Source organism: Apostichopus japonicus, chromosome 12 (genome assembly GCF_037975245.1).
Source record: "Apostichopus japonicus isolate 1M-3 chromosome 12, ASM3797524v1, whole genome shotgun sequence".
Taxonomy (NCBI): Eukaryota; Metazoa; Echinodermata; class Holothuroidea; order Aspidochirotida; family Stichopodidae; genus Apostichopus; species Apostichopus japonicus.
In genome coordinates, this window is record NC_092572.1 from 20906222 (window position 1) to 20926788 (window position 20567).

General features: G+C 38.5%; 1 protein-coding gene across 1 annotated transcript; it reads right to left on the bottom strand.

Moving 5' to 3' along the window:
- Window positions 1–693: 693 nt before the first annotated feature.
- Window positions 694–19661, bottom strand: LOC139976738 (tubulin-specific chaperone cofactor E-like protein). Its single transcript, XM_071985455.1, has 11 exons — window positions 16550–19661; window positions 15686–15817; window positions 15377–15525; window positions 11965–12155; window positions 10665–11159; window positions 8840–9185; window positions 7265–7418; window positions 6390–6526; window positions 5939–6129; window positions 3591–4080; window positions 694–2166 (listed from the first exon to the last, which is right to left on the bottom strand). Exons 1-10 carry the CDS (start codon window positions 16560–16562, stop codon window positions 3624–3626), a joined length of 2265 nt encoding a protein of 754 aa, XP_071841556.1. The 5' UTR covers window positions 16563–19661; the 3' UTR covers window positions 694–2166; window positions 3591–3623.
- Between the last annotated feature and the right edge of the window lie 906 nt (window positions 19662–20567).

Genomic DNA, 20567 nt, shown 5'->3' on the forward strand with positions numbered 1-20567 from the left:
TTCGCTGGAAATGGCACTTCCCAGGCCTTGTAAGTTGCATCTAACCATTTTCTATTTTGAAATTACTAGCGATATCATAGAAAAATACAAAAAAATATGCTTAAGGGAGAGGGGGCAGTCGCCCCCTTCACCCCCCCCCCCTTGGCTACGCGCCTGTATTTATTAGAGCAGGAATGATATAATTCGACGGTCGTTAACATGTGTTTTCAGTACAGTGCGACTACTGTAGATGTCTTCTCAGCCTATGCGCTATGTCACGTCAGGTTTTTCAGCAACTATAGCCTACTGCCGGTCCGCGGTCGAAGGGTCGTTCATGAATGGTCATCATGGAGATTCGAGACCATTCAGACCAATGATATATTTTTCGCACATGTAATTTTTTTTGGACACCCAAAATCCCAGTGGGAGGGCGACTGGGGGGCGATAAGCATTCATGGGGGCGCCCCCCTGGCTATGCCACTGCCTGTGGGCTAGTAACCAGGTAAGGGGAGGGGGTGGGGGTTTGATGGGAAGGTGGGGTATTATGTATAGTACTAGTATAATGTGTCAATAGTTATGCATGGGTCTGAGTCAATTCTGTGGGCTATATAGTTGCTAGATAAGGCAAGAGGGGGAGATTGAGGAGTAGGTTGGTTATGATGTATAGCAATAGGCAATCAAATAGACTTGAGACACAAATTATTATCCAGAACCTTTATCTTGATGTTTGCTTAGATGATTTATATTTTCTATCCTTCTCAGTCCATCAATGATTACATTAAATGTTTGGTACATTATCGAACATTATTCATCTGTAACATGAATTTCCAGTCGCTTTTCAAGTATCAGATCTGCTCTTTGCACTGAGAATTAGCCTTGGGCATGTTCTCAGAACTCAGTCTTACAGCTCCCCATCATAATTAAGGCAGTTATGGGCTATCTTATTGAAATACCTAGCCCCTAAAATAGTAATATTAAAAACAAGATTACCGTACATTCGGTTAAAACTTTAATTCTTCTTGTTTCCATTTTGAAGTGTTGCAAATAGATTAGCTAAAGCAATCAAGGGTAGAAATCTTTGAACTCTGGGGTAACTCTCCATGTAACTGTGTCGGCCTATAAAGCTAATTAGGAAACGTAGTTGGCATTATTTCATGGCACCAGTTCTATATTCTCATAATATGCAGCTTCTGAAGAGACAGTATATGCAATGCTCCTGCTTTCTACTCTAAAAACCTTTGTCAAGATTTGGTCAGAGTCATCAAATAAGATCAGCTGTAAATTATGTTAAGATATCGATCTATACATGGTAAGTACTGCACCAATTGGATGAAATCTAACATTTCTATGTAGAGTTGTAACCAATGTCTAACTGGGGGAAAACAGTTTTCTTAAAATGTATTATACATTCAAAATATACCAATGAGAAAATGCCTAAAACAAAACTCAATCTGTCGATGTATATAAGACAAACTGTCAAAGTAGCTAATGAAATTACTGCAGCTACACATGATTACAACAGAGATAAAGACTGATTTCTGTGGCATTGACCAAAATAGATTTCCTGCCATGAGTTTGTATCCAATTTAGATCCAAAGAATAATTTAACAATGAATGTAATTGCATATTTCCAAGAAACTCAATGAAACTGCACATTTTCATGCACTATTAAAGACTATAGTACAGTATGATTTATGCACACTGGTTGATAGCAATGCTGAAAGCAAATAAGACAAATTATTCTCAGAATTTTCCAAACTAGAAATCCAGTCATCAGAGAGTGCTGTCCAGTTAATTTACTGCATGAAATGTGATCAACATATTGATTTTACCATCAACATATGTTCTCTCTCCTGGTTCTTTCCTACACTGTAGTGTGATTATATAACTAACACGGATCCCCAAAAAATTATTTCTTCTAACCTCTCTGAGGATAGGAGCAGAAATCATTTATAAATAAAATCTAATATTGTTCTCTTCCTAGAAGAAAGTGTAAAAGTTACAGTCCACTTCTCTGGAGGAAAGAGGGCAGGGAAAGAAATGATGGAAGAAGGCGACGGTACATATTGGACAAGGAATCATCAAATCTTATATTGTTCTCTTCCTACTGGTGCTGACGCTGATTGGCTCCAGTTTCACTGTATCTAGTTTGCTTCTACATGGTGAATGGCTAGCAACTCATCATACCTACAGAAGTAACAAGAAAATGTAAAAGTTACAGTCCACTTCTCTGGAGGAAAGAGGGCAGGGAAAGAAATGATGGGTGAGGGCGACGGTACATTGGACAAGGAATCAATCAAATCTAATATTGTTCTCTTCCTACTGGCACTGACGCTGATTGGCTCCAGTTTCACTGTATCTAGTTTGCTTCTACATGGTGAATGGCTAGCAACTCATCATACCTACAGAAGTAACAAGAAAATGTAAAAGTTACAGTCCACTTCTCTGGAGGAAAGAGGGCAGGGAAAGAAATGATGGGTGAGGGCGACGGTACATTGGACAAGGAATCAATCAAATCTAATATTGTTCTCTTCCTACTGGCACTGACGCTGATTGGCTCCAGTTTCACTGTATCTAGTTTGCTTCTACATGGTGAATGGCTAGCAACTCATCATACCTACAGAAGTAACAAGAAAATGTAAAAGTTACAGTCTACTTCATTGGAGGAAAGAGGGCGGGGAAGGAAATAATGGAAGAGGGCGAAGGTGTGGGTTCATACCAATGTATCCACCAATCAGAGCCACCACCAAAATATTCTTAGCTGAAGATGTAGAGACAACTAACGTAACAACTGAGCACAAACATCAAATGAACTCCAATTATGCACATTAGACTTTCGCTCTCAACACTCAGTAAAGGGTGCTTCCATGGTAACAGCAAAACAGTTGAGTTCTCAGACCAGGGCTTTTCATTGTGATGTACGTACATGTGGCCTCTAGTCCCTGGTCAGTCCAGCACTCTTACGAAATATCAGAGCACTGGATCAGACGAGGGTATTGCAGCTTGGCTACCCTTTCATTTTACTCAACTGTACATTGGTTTCAACTAACTGGTGGAATATTCCATAGGAATGCCTTGAAGCTAAAGTACTAGCATACAGTGGCAAAAGGCACATTAAGCTTCCTGCTACAGTTACAAAGTTATGTAAATAACAACTTCTGTCCCAATCCTAATATGCAAAGTAGTCTGGCCCCGGGTAAATGTGCTATGAGAGTATAGTAGACTCGGACATTTGTGTAGAAAACATCTGCATTGAACAGTACCAGACTTGATTGAAGTATGAAATATCTGTTGTAAAAGCAGCGTAATTATCTAAAGAATTCGTATTTTAATCCTTCAAGAAAGTACTACAGCCAGCAGCAGCTCTTGAGGGGGTGCTTAAAAGTTATTGTTAACTTTACACATGTTTGACATTCCAAAGGGACCTACCTGTTTTGTACAGAGGTACTTTCACAAAGCAAAAGGAAACAAACGATTTACACAATCACTGCACACACAAAATACAGGTTCACCTTCACGGGCGATTAGTATAATCACTGTAATACTGATAGTACTATTTGCATTAAATCTTCAAAAAGGCAATAAACTTTTCAATTTGAAATGAAACATACCGAGTTGGTTTCTCAGGGATATCAGAGTACTTCTCAATGAAAGCCCGTTCGGCAGTCCCTTTCTAATTCGAAGATGCTGCTATTGTTCAACTTCCTAATCTTTGGTAATCTAGCAATCAATAATTCCCGAGACTCCTTTTCATCAAACTCTTCTAATAATGGAATGCCTCGCAGCTTAACATCTTCCAAATTCGGGAAGTGGTTTAGATTGTCAAGTTCTTCCCAAGTCAACAAGTTTATGTCTGTGATGTCGAGCTGCCTCAGACAAGCAAAATGTCTACCAATGTCCTCTGTTAGGCCAGAGAGAGGGTTTTTTTCTAGGTGGAGACTTTCGATGCTTGGAAACAATTTTCCCAATGTAGCAATCTCTGACCACTTGGAGAGCAGGTTTCTGTTGAGGTAGAACTTTCTGACACTGGTGAAACAGGTTTCATCAATTGGTGTGGGAATGGATGCCAGGTTATTAGTACCAAAATGTAGCTCTTCAAGGCTATTTTGGAGAAAAAAAAAGATGAATAAATTTAAAAACTTTAAGAGCAACTTTCTGTGTTTGATCTTAATATAACCTTTCATGACATATCTACAATTTATTTGTTTGATTGACATGATTATTATCCACTACTATCACATAGCATAAGGTTGGTACATAAGGTGTGAGTGGAACAAAACTGTAAATGCTGACACTTCTCTTTGACCTTGGTACCTATGGTAACAGCAAAAAACTGCCTTGCAAACTTCAATTAAATTCAAACCTCCAAGCTACAGACTGCAAGGGATCTATATATATGCAAGGGACAATATGGATTGATCCTTCAAACAAACTGTTGGTATTGATCTGGTTAAAGACTCAGCTCTTCCAGTGTTGGAGTATTTTTTAGTTTTAAAACTTCCATAGACCTTGCTAGTTTTCATGCATCAATTCAGAGAGGTAGCTAGGGACCTAGTGCGTTGTGACTCATCCTTCATGGATCGTAGCCCTCAAAGTTTAAGGACTACTGGCATATAGCCAGTATTTATAGACAGTATATTTACAGACAGTATTTATAGCCAGTATTTACAGACAGTGTTTACAGACAGTATTTACAGCCAGTATTTATAGCCAGTATTTATAGCCAGTATTTATAGCCAGTATTTATAGACAGTATTTATAGACAGTATTTATAGACAGTATTTACAGACAGTATTTATAGACATTATTTATAGACAGTATTCATAGACAGTATTCATAGACAGTATTTATAGACAGTATTTATAGACAGTATTTATAGACAGTATTCATAGACAGTATTTATAGACAGTATTTATAGACAGTATTTATAGACAGTATTCATAGACAGTATTTATAGACAGTATTTACAGACAGTATTTATAGACAGTATTTATAGACAGTATTCAGAGACATTACTTATAGACAGTATTTATAGACAGTATTTATAGACAGTATTTATAGACAGTATTTATAGACAGTATTTATAGCCAGTATTTACAGACAGTATTTACAGACAGTATTTACAGACAGTATTTATAGACAGTATTTATAGACAGTATTCATAGACAGTATTTATAGACAGTATTTTTAGACAGTATTTACAGACAGTATTCATAGACAGTATTTATAGACAGTATTTACAGACAGTATTTATAGACAGTATTTATAGACAGTATTCAGAGACATTACTTATGGACAGTATTTATAGACAGTATTTATAGACAGTATTTATAAACAGTATTTATAGACAGTATATATAGACAGTATTTACAGACAGTATTTACAAACAGTATTTATAGACAGTATTTATAGACAGTATTCATAGACAGTATTTATAGACAGTATTTTTAGACAGTATTTATAGACAGTATTCATAGACAGTATTTATAGACAGTATTTATAGACAGTATTTATAGACAGTATTTATAGACAGTATTTTTAGACAGTATTCATAGACATTATTTATAGACAGTATTTATAGACAGTATTTACAGACAGTATTTATAGACAGTATTTATAGACAGTATTCAGAGACATTACTTATAGACAGTATTTATAGACAGTATTTATAGACAGTATTTATAGACAGTATTTATAGCCAGTATTTATAGACAGTATTTACAGACAGTATTTATAGCCAGTATTTATAGACAGTATTTATAGACAGTATTTATAGACAGTATTTATAGACAGTATTTACAGACAGTATTTACAAACAGTATTTATAGACAGTATTTATAGACAGTATTCATAGACAGTATTTATAGACAGTATTTATAGACAGTATATACAGACAGTATTTATAGACAGTATTTATAGACAGTATTTATAGACTGTATTTATACAAGTTGCAACATACCATGGTAGACCAGAAAGAGCCGAGAGCAGATACGGCCATTTCAAGAGTGTGTCGCTGAGGATGGCAGTTTTAATGCTCTTGAATTGTTGTTTTCGTTGAGCTGCCTCTTCATCAGCATAGACAACACTCAGATTAGTAGAGGTGAGGTTCAAATGCACCAAGTTGGGCATAAATTTTATAATTTCCTCGACCTAAATGTAAAAGACAAATAACAAAATTCAAATATTTTCTTGAACCCAATGTACACACTTTGTAACCCAATGTAATTGTAATCCAATGTACACACAATGCACCATGCTATATACAGAATGCCTTTTTGGCTAAACTTTTAACAATGTATGTTACAGATAACTTCTCTCTCAAAATGATTTGGCAAGAGCTATGTGAAAATTCCTGACAAACTGGCATATGAGTTTATTCTCTGAACAGGACCAACATCAGTCACCCTTACCCCAGTCCAACAACACAAGGCATTGTGTGATACGTCCAGCTCAGTCACAACCTGAAGTTTATCAGCAATTTCCTGACAATCACCAGCTGCAATTAAGTACTTGTGAGAAAGGATAATTTGCTTCATATCATAGTGTGCTGAAAAGAAAAAGCACAAACTTCAGTCTGAAGTTCAAACATGGAATGATATGTAAGCTAAACTACATAGAAAGTTTGAAAAGATTCATTCAATGTTGTTATTCCCATGTACATACAATTGACAGTGGCTGATGATTATCATAAAATCACCACCACAAGAATGAATTGAGCTGTTTGAGAGGAAACATTGCTTTGACCCAAATCCACCAAATGTCTCAGTAACAAATGAATTTGGCTGCTTTTGTTTTTGAATTTGCTTGGTAACAGCTAAAGGTGTGATAAACTTGGTACTATGACCCAATAAACCATCACCATGGATACACAGAACACATAAGGCCTTATCCAACTGTAATGATCTAAATGAAATGATCTAAATAACTTCAATGATTGAATTGTATCATTTATTATTTCATTGCAATCTCTTTCATTCTGCTTAAACTTTGGCAAAAGGGTAAAGTAATGAATAGCTAGAATGGGGTTCCAACCAGTGAACTCTTGGATAAAAACCTAGCACTCTACCAACTGAGCTATCCATCCCTTGGCTATTTCATTGCTAGGAGTGCCAGTCAGCAGCCATACTGTGTAAACTGGGACTACACCCCAGTTTCATTCAATACAATCTCAAAAGGGGCAGGGAAAGGATTTCAAGAGAAAAGTCAACTTTATAAGTATAAATTAATAAGCAACAATGAATAATACAAAATATAAGTGAAAATGGATAGAAAACCCAGTACAGACATTTTCTATCTTTTTCTTCTCCTCTTGCTTTCCCTTCAGATGACGATGGTATGAATAAGATAGAAGTATAACTAGCTACAGACGCCATCTCGCCTTCTGTCAGGTACTTGGCAATGAAGGCTTCAGCAAAGGTTGTAAAACTTGGTGTTTTGGGCTGTAAGAATCACAGACAAAACATCTCTCTTATATACTCCATCTCTAAAGAACGACTTTCACAAAGTACACAGCGATCCTGAATATGACTTATTAGCACGATACAGGTATTACTCTCTCATGTTTTCAGAGAATATGTCAAATGCTGTATTTTGATACTAAAATTTCATAAACTTTGAGGTAACCAAAAAATGCTAGGTAAGGGTTACCATATTTATGTGTTAACAAAATGGGGCATTGGAGTGGTCTCAGAGAATCTTTTGGACATGATTAACTTAATGAAACTCACCCCACTTCTGATCTGGTATATGCAAGTAACAGGGGCTGACACAACACTATTCTTCCACAATTAACAGATGGATACTGCCTGTTACATGTAAAGATCAGGGGCTGACACAACACATATTTTATGTTATTTTTGCTAAAGTTGGACTAATATGTGTTAGGTGTCTCTGGCCACATCAGTTACTTTTCACCATCAGTAATGATTCATTGTCAATAATGTTTATGCTAACCTCAGGAATCTTTCTCTTCTGTAGTTTACTTTATATCCTGCCAAAGGAGTAAGTATTACTTTATGGATGATTCAATTTCTTGCACAGTATTATGATTTTAAATGTTTCTAGCATATATACAATTATAAGTCAATTAACTGTCACATTGTTTGGGGAGTTAAGCATTAGGCTACCGTATTTATGTTACCAGTGGCGTAGGAAGGTACTTCTGAGTGGGGGGGGCTGAAGACTGATGGCCGGCCTGGGGGAGGGGTCTAAGGGGAGGGGGTGTCCCCCTCCCCTTTGGTATTTTTTGCATTTCCAGGTGGCCTCAGATGCAATTTGGTGCAATATAGCACACTTCAACACCCACTCCATTTTGTAAACTTAATTTTGTATTTTCACCTGGCCTTAGATGCAATTTGGTGCTCCAAATGAGATTTTTTTTCTCATTTGGATATGAAAAAGGGGTTTTCTGACTTGCGAACCGGGGGGGCGGAATGATACTTCCGCCCCTCCACATTTTTCACTGGGGGGGCTGGCGCCCCCCCAGCCCCCCCGGTTCCTACGCCCTTGTATGTTACTGTTATACATAGCCTTCCCAGCCTAAGTATATACATCATCTTCGTCAGAGAGAAATAGAGAGAAGTGATTATGGTTTGCTAATGACTGCCTATACATACGATAAGGTCTGGGATGTTAGTGTCTATTCTGAATGGAGTATTAGAACAAGTAATATTTCCTAAGTGGGTCTAAAGGAGCATTCTGGTAAAATTTTAAGAATTCTGATGACATGCATGGTGACATATTTGAATTTAAAATATTAAATTTGTTCCTAAATCATAAAAATAACATGTAGGAGTGACAAATCTGAGAGCTGTGATTGAAGATGAATATGAGCAGATATATATGAAAATAAAATGCATACGTTGGCGTTCATAGCGCGTGTAACTTCTTGTGGCTCTGATTCTTCCAGGGTTATTTCATCTCCATCTCGGATATTGTACCACTTCAGACTGGTGGTTCGGGGGTCGAGCACATCAATCTCAGAGTCGCCCTTGGCACTCCAGTACAGTAACCGTATATTGGAGCGCCGCACTCCAAAATGAGACGCCAAGGTTTTCTTTAATTGTTTACAAGTTTGCTCTGTGGAAATAGTCATTGTGTCTGTTTTCTCTTTATATTTGATGGTGATGGTGGCACTGGTTACCACGGTCATATCTACCTGTGCCAGTCTGTGGACATTCTTGTGAACTGATGATAGTTCTTCATATCTGCGAGAGAAAAAGCATAACTCTGAGCAATATGAAGAGAAAAGAAGGAGAAATCAAGTTTCAGACTTTGATGCCTTCATGTGACCTCATGTGACCAATTTCAATAGGATTCTTGCACTCACCAAGCTGCATCTACATGCTAGGTATGAAGTTCAAGAAAGATGCACTTGTTGTGTTTATCTTTTTACAAAATTTTCAGACTTTCACTAAAGTGTTGACTGCAAATGACCAGTAAGACAGATCCACATACCAAGTATGAAGTTAATTCAACCATTAACTTTTTGAGTTACCCTTTTTACAAGCAAGTGTCACATACATACACACACATGCTCACACACACACCATCACCATCGCATAGATTCCTGTTGCCTCCGCGCCAAGGAATCGACCAGAAAACGAACACGTTTAGTGGTTCTGATGTCTGCACAAATTCATATTGTGGTAAACCATACATGGTATTATTCATGAGCTTGTGCTCACCAACATGAAGAGGACTATATATTGACTAATGAGGCAATATATAAAGGAAGGTACCAGGAATCAGTTATCAAGTTTGACAAAGTCTGTTTAGTGACATAGTGTAATAAAATTTTGCACCTAAGATGGTCTCAAGAATCTTTGGCATCAACAAAGTGACTCAAAAGTATCTTTGCCCCCAAAATTTACCCCAAGGAAGGTGGGCCCACTAATTCCGGCCCAAAGAATTTGTCCCAAAATGCATTTTACATGGCAATAAAATTTGGGACCACTCAGCCTTATAATGCACCCAGAATTCTGATCCAATTTATGGTTGTAGAGTTATTGCAATTTGAATGTTTTGGGCCCTCCCCCAAAAAATATTTGACTCAAACAAACTGACTCAAAAATATATTTGCCCCTCCAAAATTGAACACCACCAATTCTGGGCTCAATGGTTCAAAAAGTTCTGAGCCCACAGAATGTGTCCCAAAATGCATATTGAAAATAAAATAATTTGAGGCGGAAATAAAATATGGGCCCACCCAGCCCAAAAGTGTGCAGAGATTTTTTGGGCCCCCAAAACACCTAAGCCAATTTGTTGCTGTGCAGACTATATATATATTATGTAGTTAGATCATCATATCACAAATAAACTAAATCAGACATTACGGTTGCAGAGATATTGACATATAAGCCCCAAACCAAATAGGGCACATCTACTCAGTATAGGGCATCTATCTATCAAGTATGACATGGATTCAACTTGTGTTTGTTGAGATACTGTGTTTTTCAACCTAGGGCGTCACATACACACACATTCACGAACTTGCAGGTACCAACATACACACAAACGCTAACTTGACTACATAGGTCCCAATGGATGCAAACATCAGAACCCAAACCACAACCTCGTAGCATTTTGCATTTACAACAATATTCATACTTCAAAGTTTGGGGATCTTGGTGTTTGTTTCATATTTTTATTGATGTATCTGGTAACTTTACAGGAATCACATTTACCTTTTGGGTTTCTCCGTTGAGTCCATAAATTTCCGTATGAAAGCCCTTTCAGCATCCTCTCTTTCTGGTTCAGAGATGGGACTGTTATTTAATTTTGTGACATGTGGTAACCTAGCAACTACCAGCTGACGAGATTCCTTTTCCTTGAGTTTCTTCAAGAGGGGAATTCCCCTCAACTGAAGCTCTGTAAGTTTAGGAAAGTGGTTGAAATTGTCAATATCCTCCCATGAGGACAATTTAGTGTCCAAAGTACTAAGCTGTTTGAGACAGGCAAAATGGCCACCAATGTCTTCTGTGAGGCCGGAGAGAGGGTTGTTAACCAGGAGGAGGTTTTCAACATTTGGAAATAATTGTCCCAGCTTGGCAATCTCCGACCATGATGTCACCATGTTGTCGTTGAAGTAGAGCTTTTTGACACTGGTAAAACGGGGGTCACCATCAGACGGTGTTGGAATGGATGAAAATTCATTGAGGCTCAGATGAACTTCTCTAACGCTGTTATATGTATAAAAAAAAACAGTTCTGTTCATAACCAAAACAAACTTTTTCAAGATATCATCACATGCGGTCAGACATTATTTTGAGTTCATGTACTTGGGGTGGGATGGCTCTGGGATCATTGAAGCTGATATTCATGTCTAAGGATCCTCCCACTCTAAATAAATGAAAGTTTATACAACAAATAGTGCAATGTGAGGCACAATTAGACCATATGCTTTTGGGTCTTACTCTTTAGTAAGGTCTACATGTAAGGTTGTGCTAATAAATACATTTGAAAGTCTGTGTGAGATTGAAAAGGAGGGTGCACTGCCCCTTCACCCCCTGGGTTACCCACCTGAGAGGATATATTTCTTCACCATATGAATGTAGAAAAAAAGAGTTGCTTTGGTGGCAATGGACATAGACCTAGTTGACTTGCCGTGTAATTGTTGTCAAGTACTCCATGCACATGAGACTGATGGCTGACCTTGTTCCCTATATATACATGTGGAGCTATATTTAAAGCTCCCAGGGCCCCTTATTGTGTGCTAGGCTTCTTCAATAGTATTCAGCAGTGTGCAACTTTGACAGATTGGTAGCACAATTTATTTTAAAAATTGGGAACGACTAGAGTACCTTAGACCAAGCACAGTGTTAGGGGATAGGTTGGGGGTATGGGGACATCCATACCATCTCCCCCCCCCCCCACCAAAGAAAAATCAGACCTTCTTCCCCAAACACCATCTGATACCCCTTTACCCGAACAAAATATTCTCAAAGGTAAAGGGCCAAGAAAATTCAAACTATTCAAATATCATACCTAGGGAAGCCGGCGAGGACCGATAGAACAGAAGGCCAAGATAAATTAGTAGCATTGAGGATTAGAACCTCAGTTCTCTCTTTTCCCAGTCTTGTACATCTGATAGAATCTGCTCCACTGCAGCTACCTAACTCTGCAGAAGCCAGATTGAGAAATTCCAATCGTGGCATGAATTTTATAACTGACTCCACCTAGAACGAAGCATATAAATATGTAAATTAAAATACTAAAATATATAATGACACCTCGATGAGAATTTGTAACAAAGCAAGCAACACATCTGGGACAGTTCAAGGATAACCTGGTGGCTGTGCTTTATTGCTTAGCAAAACTGCTGAAAAGTTTCAGAGCTTTTAGACCAAATATAACATTCTCATAGCATTTTGAAAGGCAACAATATGAATTTTTCAAACTTTGTGATAATTAGTAAATTGCATCTGGCAACAGTAGAATGGATCATGTCATCAGGGCAATTCAGCTGAAAACATCTTTGTTTTTCTTTATAATCTTTCAATCATTTAGAAAAGGAAATTTAATAGAAATCAGAATGCAAGAATGCATTTTGGTTTCGATGATGGAACATGAGCAGTTTTCTTCATGAATGTGACGTAATGTATCATGAGGGTGTACATGTTTCAGGGTTCGTACACTTTTTTCACAACCAAATTCAAGCACTTTTCAATCACTTTTCAAGCACCAAATTTATGTATTCAAGCACATGCTTATCATTAACAATAGACATTCTGTGAGACAGAGGCATAGAACACACAAAGCTGAACAAAGTAATCAAGTACAAATTCTTTAACACCCTGATAAAAAATAAAAAAATACATACTGTACAATGAATGGAACAAATCTTTAAAGGTATACTGACAGATACAGGTTATTCTCAGTATCAGTAAAAGAGCATTAAATTCTTAGTATGTCAGTCTTTGAATTTTGAAAATAGCTATAAATTATTCCAATAAAGATCCACAAAGGATAAAAATGCTAAGTAGAGCTTACTAAAGAGAAATAGAAACTGCATGTACATGGTTATTTTAAGTATCCAAATACTATACAAAGAGATTGAGTTCACCGAAACACCCACTTTTCCCTTACACCTGAGGAAAACCGTCTTTTATAAATTATAGTACCATACAGTACTTTACATTTGATACAAAAGTTACTTCTAAAACAGCTTTGTATTTGTCGCAATAGGTTAAGTTTTAACCGCGCAGCACAGTACCATGATTTGCATATTACACCAAAATTTACACTCGGCGCCCAGATGGCGGGAAAATGGGTCATCATGTTCAATGTGTTGTTTCATTCCCATGGTGCGATGAACTTGGGCAAGTTCGAATGTCGATGACCTACAGTACTTATGTTCCGTGACCAATGTCAATGGGAATTATGTGTGTAAAAACTCAGGTTTTTCCACGTGTTATATATATAAAAGTTTTACGTAAGCGGAGCGAATTTCGGGGCGGCTCGTTGATTGTGAGGAAGCACTTATCTAAACGTCAATACTTGTGAAAAAATATGTTTTTCTTCAGAAAATATTTTTGACTAGTAATTGGAATCTCAATGTATTAAGAAGTACTGGGGTAAACCTTATCATTGCATTTTGGGGGAAGTCAGATATTCAAGTGCAAACTATTGGTTTTTCATTTAAGGTTATCGTGGTTTTCTTGCGAGGTGTATACGGCGTAACTTTCGATGTAGGCTAAGAGGTAGGATCGGCCAGGACCTACCTAGTTCTCATGAATTGTTACCTACATTCAATATAATGCCTAACGGAAGCAACTCTTATAGATAGTAAAAGACTGGGGCACATTGTCGTAATTAATATAGTTTCCTTGCTAAAGTTTTTGCACTGATTGTATCCATAGTTTGTGCTCCTAGTTGCGCTGTTTTCTTTGTTACTCTTAGTCTTATCGGCTTAAGTATATGCTAACTCTGTGGTTGAACATTTTGGAAAGTTATCAATTGGGCTTGGTGCGATACTGAGTTTACTGACTCTTTTCTTCATCACAGTTTATTCTAACCCATAGAAGCTCTGTTATGTAAAGCGGCTGCGAACACCCTACGTTTACAGATTATACGAGATTGTACGTCTTTTCGCGCGTATAATCCCTATTCAGGGGCACTAGAGCGAAGCCCTAAGCCGCGTAGACACGGCGTAGACACCTCGTAGACACCGCGTAGAAAGTTGAGTACAGAAACGTATAACAAAGTATAATCGCGTAGATAAACGTAGAGTATACGTCTACGCGGAGTTATACGTGAGCGGTTCTGTAGGTGATGTCCACAGATAATTATAAGCCGCTGCGGAAACTGTTAAATTCAGCGTGTTCAAGATCACGCAACCTCCAGAGCCGTATATTTATACGGCTCTGGCAACCTCTAATGCAATGTGTACGCTGGGTATATAAAGACATGATATTATAGAGCCACAGATGCATTACGCACAATATGCGCTAATTGCAAGCGCTGTCACAACTCTTGTATCACTATCTGTGACTATTCAAAGTACGTTTAAACCTAGAATTTTGTGACCAAATGTTTCGTAATTTTTAGACAACTAAGACTTTTAATTTCTTTTGGTCACAATTTGACTATTCTACGGTAATTATTGTGTAACAATTACATACTAAATATGATTTGCATTAAGCATGTTAAATTTCAAGCACTTTTCAATGACATTTTCCAAAAACATAAGAATTCAAGTACTTTCAAGGCCTTGAAAACTGACCAATCAAATTCAAGCATTTTCAAGGTTTTCAAGCACCCGTACGAACCCTGATGTTTACAAGGATTTCAAGATTTGACCTCTGATGACCCCAAATGACCTTTGACCTCCGCCAAAAACAATAGGCTTCTTTAAATCAACGTGGTACCTCTACACACTAAATTAAAGGTGGGCCCAAGCTTCCAGTATTGAGATGTCATGTTTACAAGCTGGGCATCACAATGCACTCACACACACATACACACATACATACACACAAGCCATCATGAATGCATAGGTTACGATTATCAACGAAACCAAAAAGAGACATTACGATGACATTCTAAGCACAGAGAGTGTTCACAGATAAGGAAACATTCCAAATGTTTCAGGTTTCACGAATAAATCAACAGGCAGATTATCATAGGCTAGAAGTAAAAGCTTTTGAAGTACATCTGCCCACAGGATATCACAGAGCCCCTACTGTATCTACTAACCATATCTCAAGTTAGGGTCAAGATATGGATTTCAACTAGCAGTGTGAAATATTTGTTTCTCTTCAATACAAGTTTCACATTGTTTTGCCACCAGAAAATCATTTTAAATTAAGTAATATTCCAGTCACTAAAGGTGCACACATCTCATCTCTGCAATTATTCCTCGTCATCTACATTTCATAAAAAGAATGAACTTTCTCACCACATTCCAGGATCCAAGTCTGTTAGCAGAGAGGTCCAGCTCAGTAACATTTCGAACCTTATCGGCGATTTCTTTTACCTTACCAGCAGAGGTGATGTTCTGATGATCAAGGACGACTTGTCTTAGGAAGGTATTTGCTGAAGTGGGAACAGACGAAAATAGTTAAAGGTACAGTAAACTTGAGCGTTTTCCTCAAACAAGAATTTTAAAAGCATATCCATATATACTTTGATGAAAGGAATTGATAGTTTTTAAATATTGTCTTCATATTTTCTTTATTTAACCAGCATATTTTGATAATAAACATACCACCAGGTTTAGATTTTGGACAGAGTATAACAATTCCATCATCAGCACCAAAGTCTGTTTCATCTTCCTCTTCCTCCTCCAGGTATTTAGCAGTGAATGCCTCCACAAAGCTTTTTCCAGTCATACTGTCCTCTTTATGTAAGAGAACATTAATTCAATATATGTAACACTGGGTGGCACAAACATTAATTCAATAAATGTAACCCTGGGTGGCATATTAGCACAGCAGCTCAAGTTCTTTGAGTTGTAACTACTCCAAACTGCAAACAATAAATAGTAATAAATAATAAATAACATTTATGAAGCGCCTAATAAAAAATTTTCTAAGAGTTTAACAAAGGAAAATAGAAACATAGCAAACAAACACTACGAAGAAAAAAACAAACGTTTTAGGCTGTCTTTTGAAAGCTCCATCCAGCTAAAATTCAGTCTAGCGAACCATCACATTTGAAGATGGTGTACCTACGTATCCTTCCACGCTATTCAAACAAAGTTTCACCGATACAAACAATCCTACACCAAGGTTAAATCCATTCCTAAAATGTAACTTTCTGCCATAGGTTTCAAGCCTTAGCCGCCATGGCAGAAGGATCGAAACCTATGGCTGAAAGGTATGGTGGTATGTACCTATATGGCGGAATTGCATAGATCCCTCTCGTACTACACTACTAGTATTAGTCACATTATAGCAGTACTTGCAATGTCCTTTATATAAGGCCAATTCAGCCTATAAAATAGAGTACGTTCAGTTAAATATTACACATGGCCTAATTAACATTAGCCTAACGTTTTATTATAGTAACCCTTGCCTAACTCACAGTTACACAGTAGCATAGACCTTAATTAGTGAGATCGTACTATTACCAGTACTAGGCATAGGCACTATAGTACAGGCAGGCTACAATGCCCTTGCTTCGTTAGACCTTACTCAATACTTGGTCACGTTGGATCCCTTTTGGTTTCTGCTGCAGCTCTATTGTCTCTCGTAATGAGTGGATAAATGGCAAGCATTGAAGCTCCCGTACCTAGGCCTCTCTCACTCGTTCAAAGGTGCATTACGTCATACATTACTCAAATGTAAACAAACATCATGATAGCTGACTGTCTTGCATGCATGTCGTTTGTTTCCGTTTTTCGTTCAGGGAGTATCGCTTCTTTAGCAGATCTCCGAGTTCACACGCTGTTCCCGCAGTAAGTAGGCGGGCCTGTACGACAACACTCTAAATGCGTGGACATTTCAACGTAAAGCCTTCCAACGTGGAACTGATACCCGGGGAAATGCGGCTATATTAAGGGCCACAAAATGATCCAAAAGAGAAGCTTGTGTTTTTTTTTTAACATGCAACTTATAATAATATAACAGTAATACTAATTTAACCCGAGCAATTGAGCTAGTTCCCCCAGCTATGCAAATATATTTCATTAATCCACTTATACAAAAAGTATTGAGACTATTGTCTGCCACATATGAAAATACTCTCTCATTGAGGATATTCAATGAGAATTGTAATACATTTTCATGATCCATAACAAAAAATGTTATTAGAAACATGCAAAGATGAAAAAGTCGTTCAATATTAAAGGAATCAAATTGTACATGTCCAACTTTCTGGTAATGAGGCAATTACCATATCTCAGTACAGGACAAAAACCCACTGGAATGATGCATAAATTGACTCGTATGTTCTTTAACTTTTTTTCAGCAGAACTGCATGCGTAGCAAAACAAGAAAGATTTGGAACTGAGATTCAAAATGCTCTAGAAATGTGGCATAGCAAAGTTTTATAAAGACACTAACATTATTCAACACACGTTGACTCACTACAATAATAAATATGTGTAATATCAACTTGATAAATTTACCCACTATCTACCAACACATTAATACCAAGTATGAATAAATTCTGACTTCCGGTTGCGGAATTATTAGCATTTGGAGATTTTCACGTTTGACCCCGACCTCAATAGTATTATTCATGAGATGAGCACCAAAATTAATAGTGTACATCTACTCACTATGGCGCATATATGTGCCGAGTATGACTTCAATCCAACTTGTCGTTGTTCAGTTACCGTCTTTACAAGCTATTTTAGTGAAAATCAACTTAAGCCCCGCCCCTAATATATATGCATAATATCAATTTGAACATATCTCACCATGTACCCGCTTTCTATCAACACATTAATACCAAGTACAAATAAATTCTGACTTTTGGTTTCAGAGTTATTAGCATTTGAAATTGTTTACGTTTGACCCATGTGACCTCATTCATGATGTTATGGGTATGATTAGCGGTGCCCTACCCAAAATTGTGTTGTTTGTTTTGGCATTCAATAGCGCGTATGGTGGGCGGAGCCCAGAGGTTGATAACATGTGCCTTAACGTTATAACAACTATATGCTAGCTGTTTTTCCTCTCTACGTCTCACAGTTTTACAGGTAGATTGGTGGGGTGGTGCTTGGGTCCATGCTTCCAATGGGGATTGAGATATCCGGGTCTTAACGAATTGGCGACCCTGCCAGGACTGAAGTAACCAATAGATTAGACCTGGAGAGTGGAGACCACAATGAAGACGGGCCAAAGCACCTCAGCCGATGATGTCGCGGAAACGGATATGAGGGAAACGGTAAAAATGTATGAGCGGAAGCCCAAAGGACTTGGAAGCAGAGTTTGAAAGATATCTAGGGGAGCTAAAAGTGACCACATCAACCGGGCCCTGAGAAGGAAAGTCACCCTCCCACGGACCATGCTCTGCCATACAAGAAAGAGTTCAAGATACAAGGACAGATCGGGGACGTACCTGGGCAACGTGACAAGCTAGCATTCATGTCTCTGGTCCACCAGATTGACAGTGGACTGAAAAGAGGGTATCCTGAGAAAGAAATCGTAGAGGCTGTAGTTAGAGCTGTAACACCTGGGACTTTTTGGAGGGACGGGACGACTTAGACCTCCCCATTACCAGACGTCTGCTGATGGCTCACTCCCAGGAGCGGGGAGCTACTGAACTGTATCAGGAGCTATGTGGTATATATCACAGGGTAGAACTGAGACGGCACAGCATTTTGTCCTCCGTACCCTGGCACTGAAGCAGAGAGTACTCTTCGCATCAAAATAAGCCAAACCGAAGAACGCCAAATTTAAATATGATCAAACCCTTGTAGAGTCAATGTTTAAACATGCAGTGTCAACTGGGTTGTCGAATGCCAAAGTTAAACAGGAGGTAAAGAGGGCCTTCTCCAGCAACACATGCTGCGAGAAAGATCTCCTAGAGAGGGTAAACCAAGCATCTCATTCCGAGGCAGAAAGGGCGAGAAAGATGCAATTGAAGAAGCCAGTCACAGCATCGGTTGAGATGACAAAGAATGACCGACACATTCCTGAAGTAAAAAGAGAGAAGAGCCCAAACTTGTACGAAGAGGTACAACTATTGAAGACACAAGTGACTGAAATATACAAGACATAACAGCAGGGAGAAGGGCGAAAACGTTTGAGAGGCCTCGGGATGCTCCGATTGTCAACAGGATGGTGTAGGAGACCGTTACGTCATTGTTATAAATGTGGTTAATCCGGTCACCTATCCAGGGGTTGCTTGGCAGGTAAGCAACAGGGAAACGCCAATAGGTGTCCTCTGGTGGACGAGAAGGGACCTCGGGCGATGTCCATGCAGTAAATGTAAATGGGCTTGAATGTCCCGACTTGCTTAGACAGGTTACAATGAATAACGATTAGTCTCGAAAGAGGAGAGAGAAGACTGTTGACCTAGCTGGTGAAAGGGGCATTGTAAATGGAACCCTCAACGGGATTGATAGTGAACTGCTGTGGGATACGGGTTCAGCTGTATCTCTAGTCTCGGACATTTGGGTCAAATATCACCTTTCTCATGCTGAAATAAGAACAGTTGAGTCCACCCCTTACAGCATTTGTGACACCGTGGGGCCTCCATGAATGAAAGAGAATACCGTTCGGGTTAAAAAAACGCCCAAGCGGAGTGGAGGGATGCCTGTATGGTCTGAACAACGACATTTGTTTTGTATATTGAGATGATGTGCTAATCCATGGCAGTACATTTAAAGAACACTTGGAGAATCTTAAGAAAGTACTGGCCAGACTACAGCAACATGGGATAAAGCTAAAGACCTGTAAATGTACTCTTTCAGACACAGGTCAGGTACTTGGGCAGACTAGTCACTGAAGAAGGACATGTTAGACCCTACAGATCTTGAACCAGTCCTTTAGCTCAAAGATAAGAAAACATCAACAGTTGGGGAAAATGCTAGGGTTCATTGGCTACTTCAGGAGCTCCATTCAAAACTTCTCAGCAATTGCCAGTCCTCTCTTCAAGCTGTTACAGAAGGAAAAGGGTTCTACACAAAAACCCAATCGCAGAAACCAGAAGAACAACCATCTACCCAACTCGAATCAGAAGATAGCCAGTACTGAGGAGCATCAGGAAATTTTATGTAGTCTGATTGACCTACTAACGAGACAACCAGTTATGGCATTCCCTGATAACTCTAAGCCATACATTCTCCACACCGATGCATCGTTAGTTGGGCTTGGAGCTGTACTCTACCAGGAACAGGAGGGGAAACTGAGAATAATTGCATATGCCTTCCGAACTCTCAGTGCTACAGAGAAGAATTACCACTCCACAAAACTTGAATCCCTGGCACTGAAGTGAGCGGAGACAGAAAGTTTTCAAGATTACCTGACATGTGCAAAGCACTCTGTGGTCTACACAGATAATAATCCCCTCACTTAATGACGACAGCACGTTTAAATGCAACAGGTCAGAGGTGGGTATCAGATCTTGCCTCATTCAGATTTGGTATCAAGTATCGACCAGGGCACAGTAAGCAGGATGCCGATGTGTTATCAAGG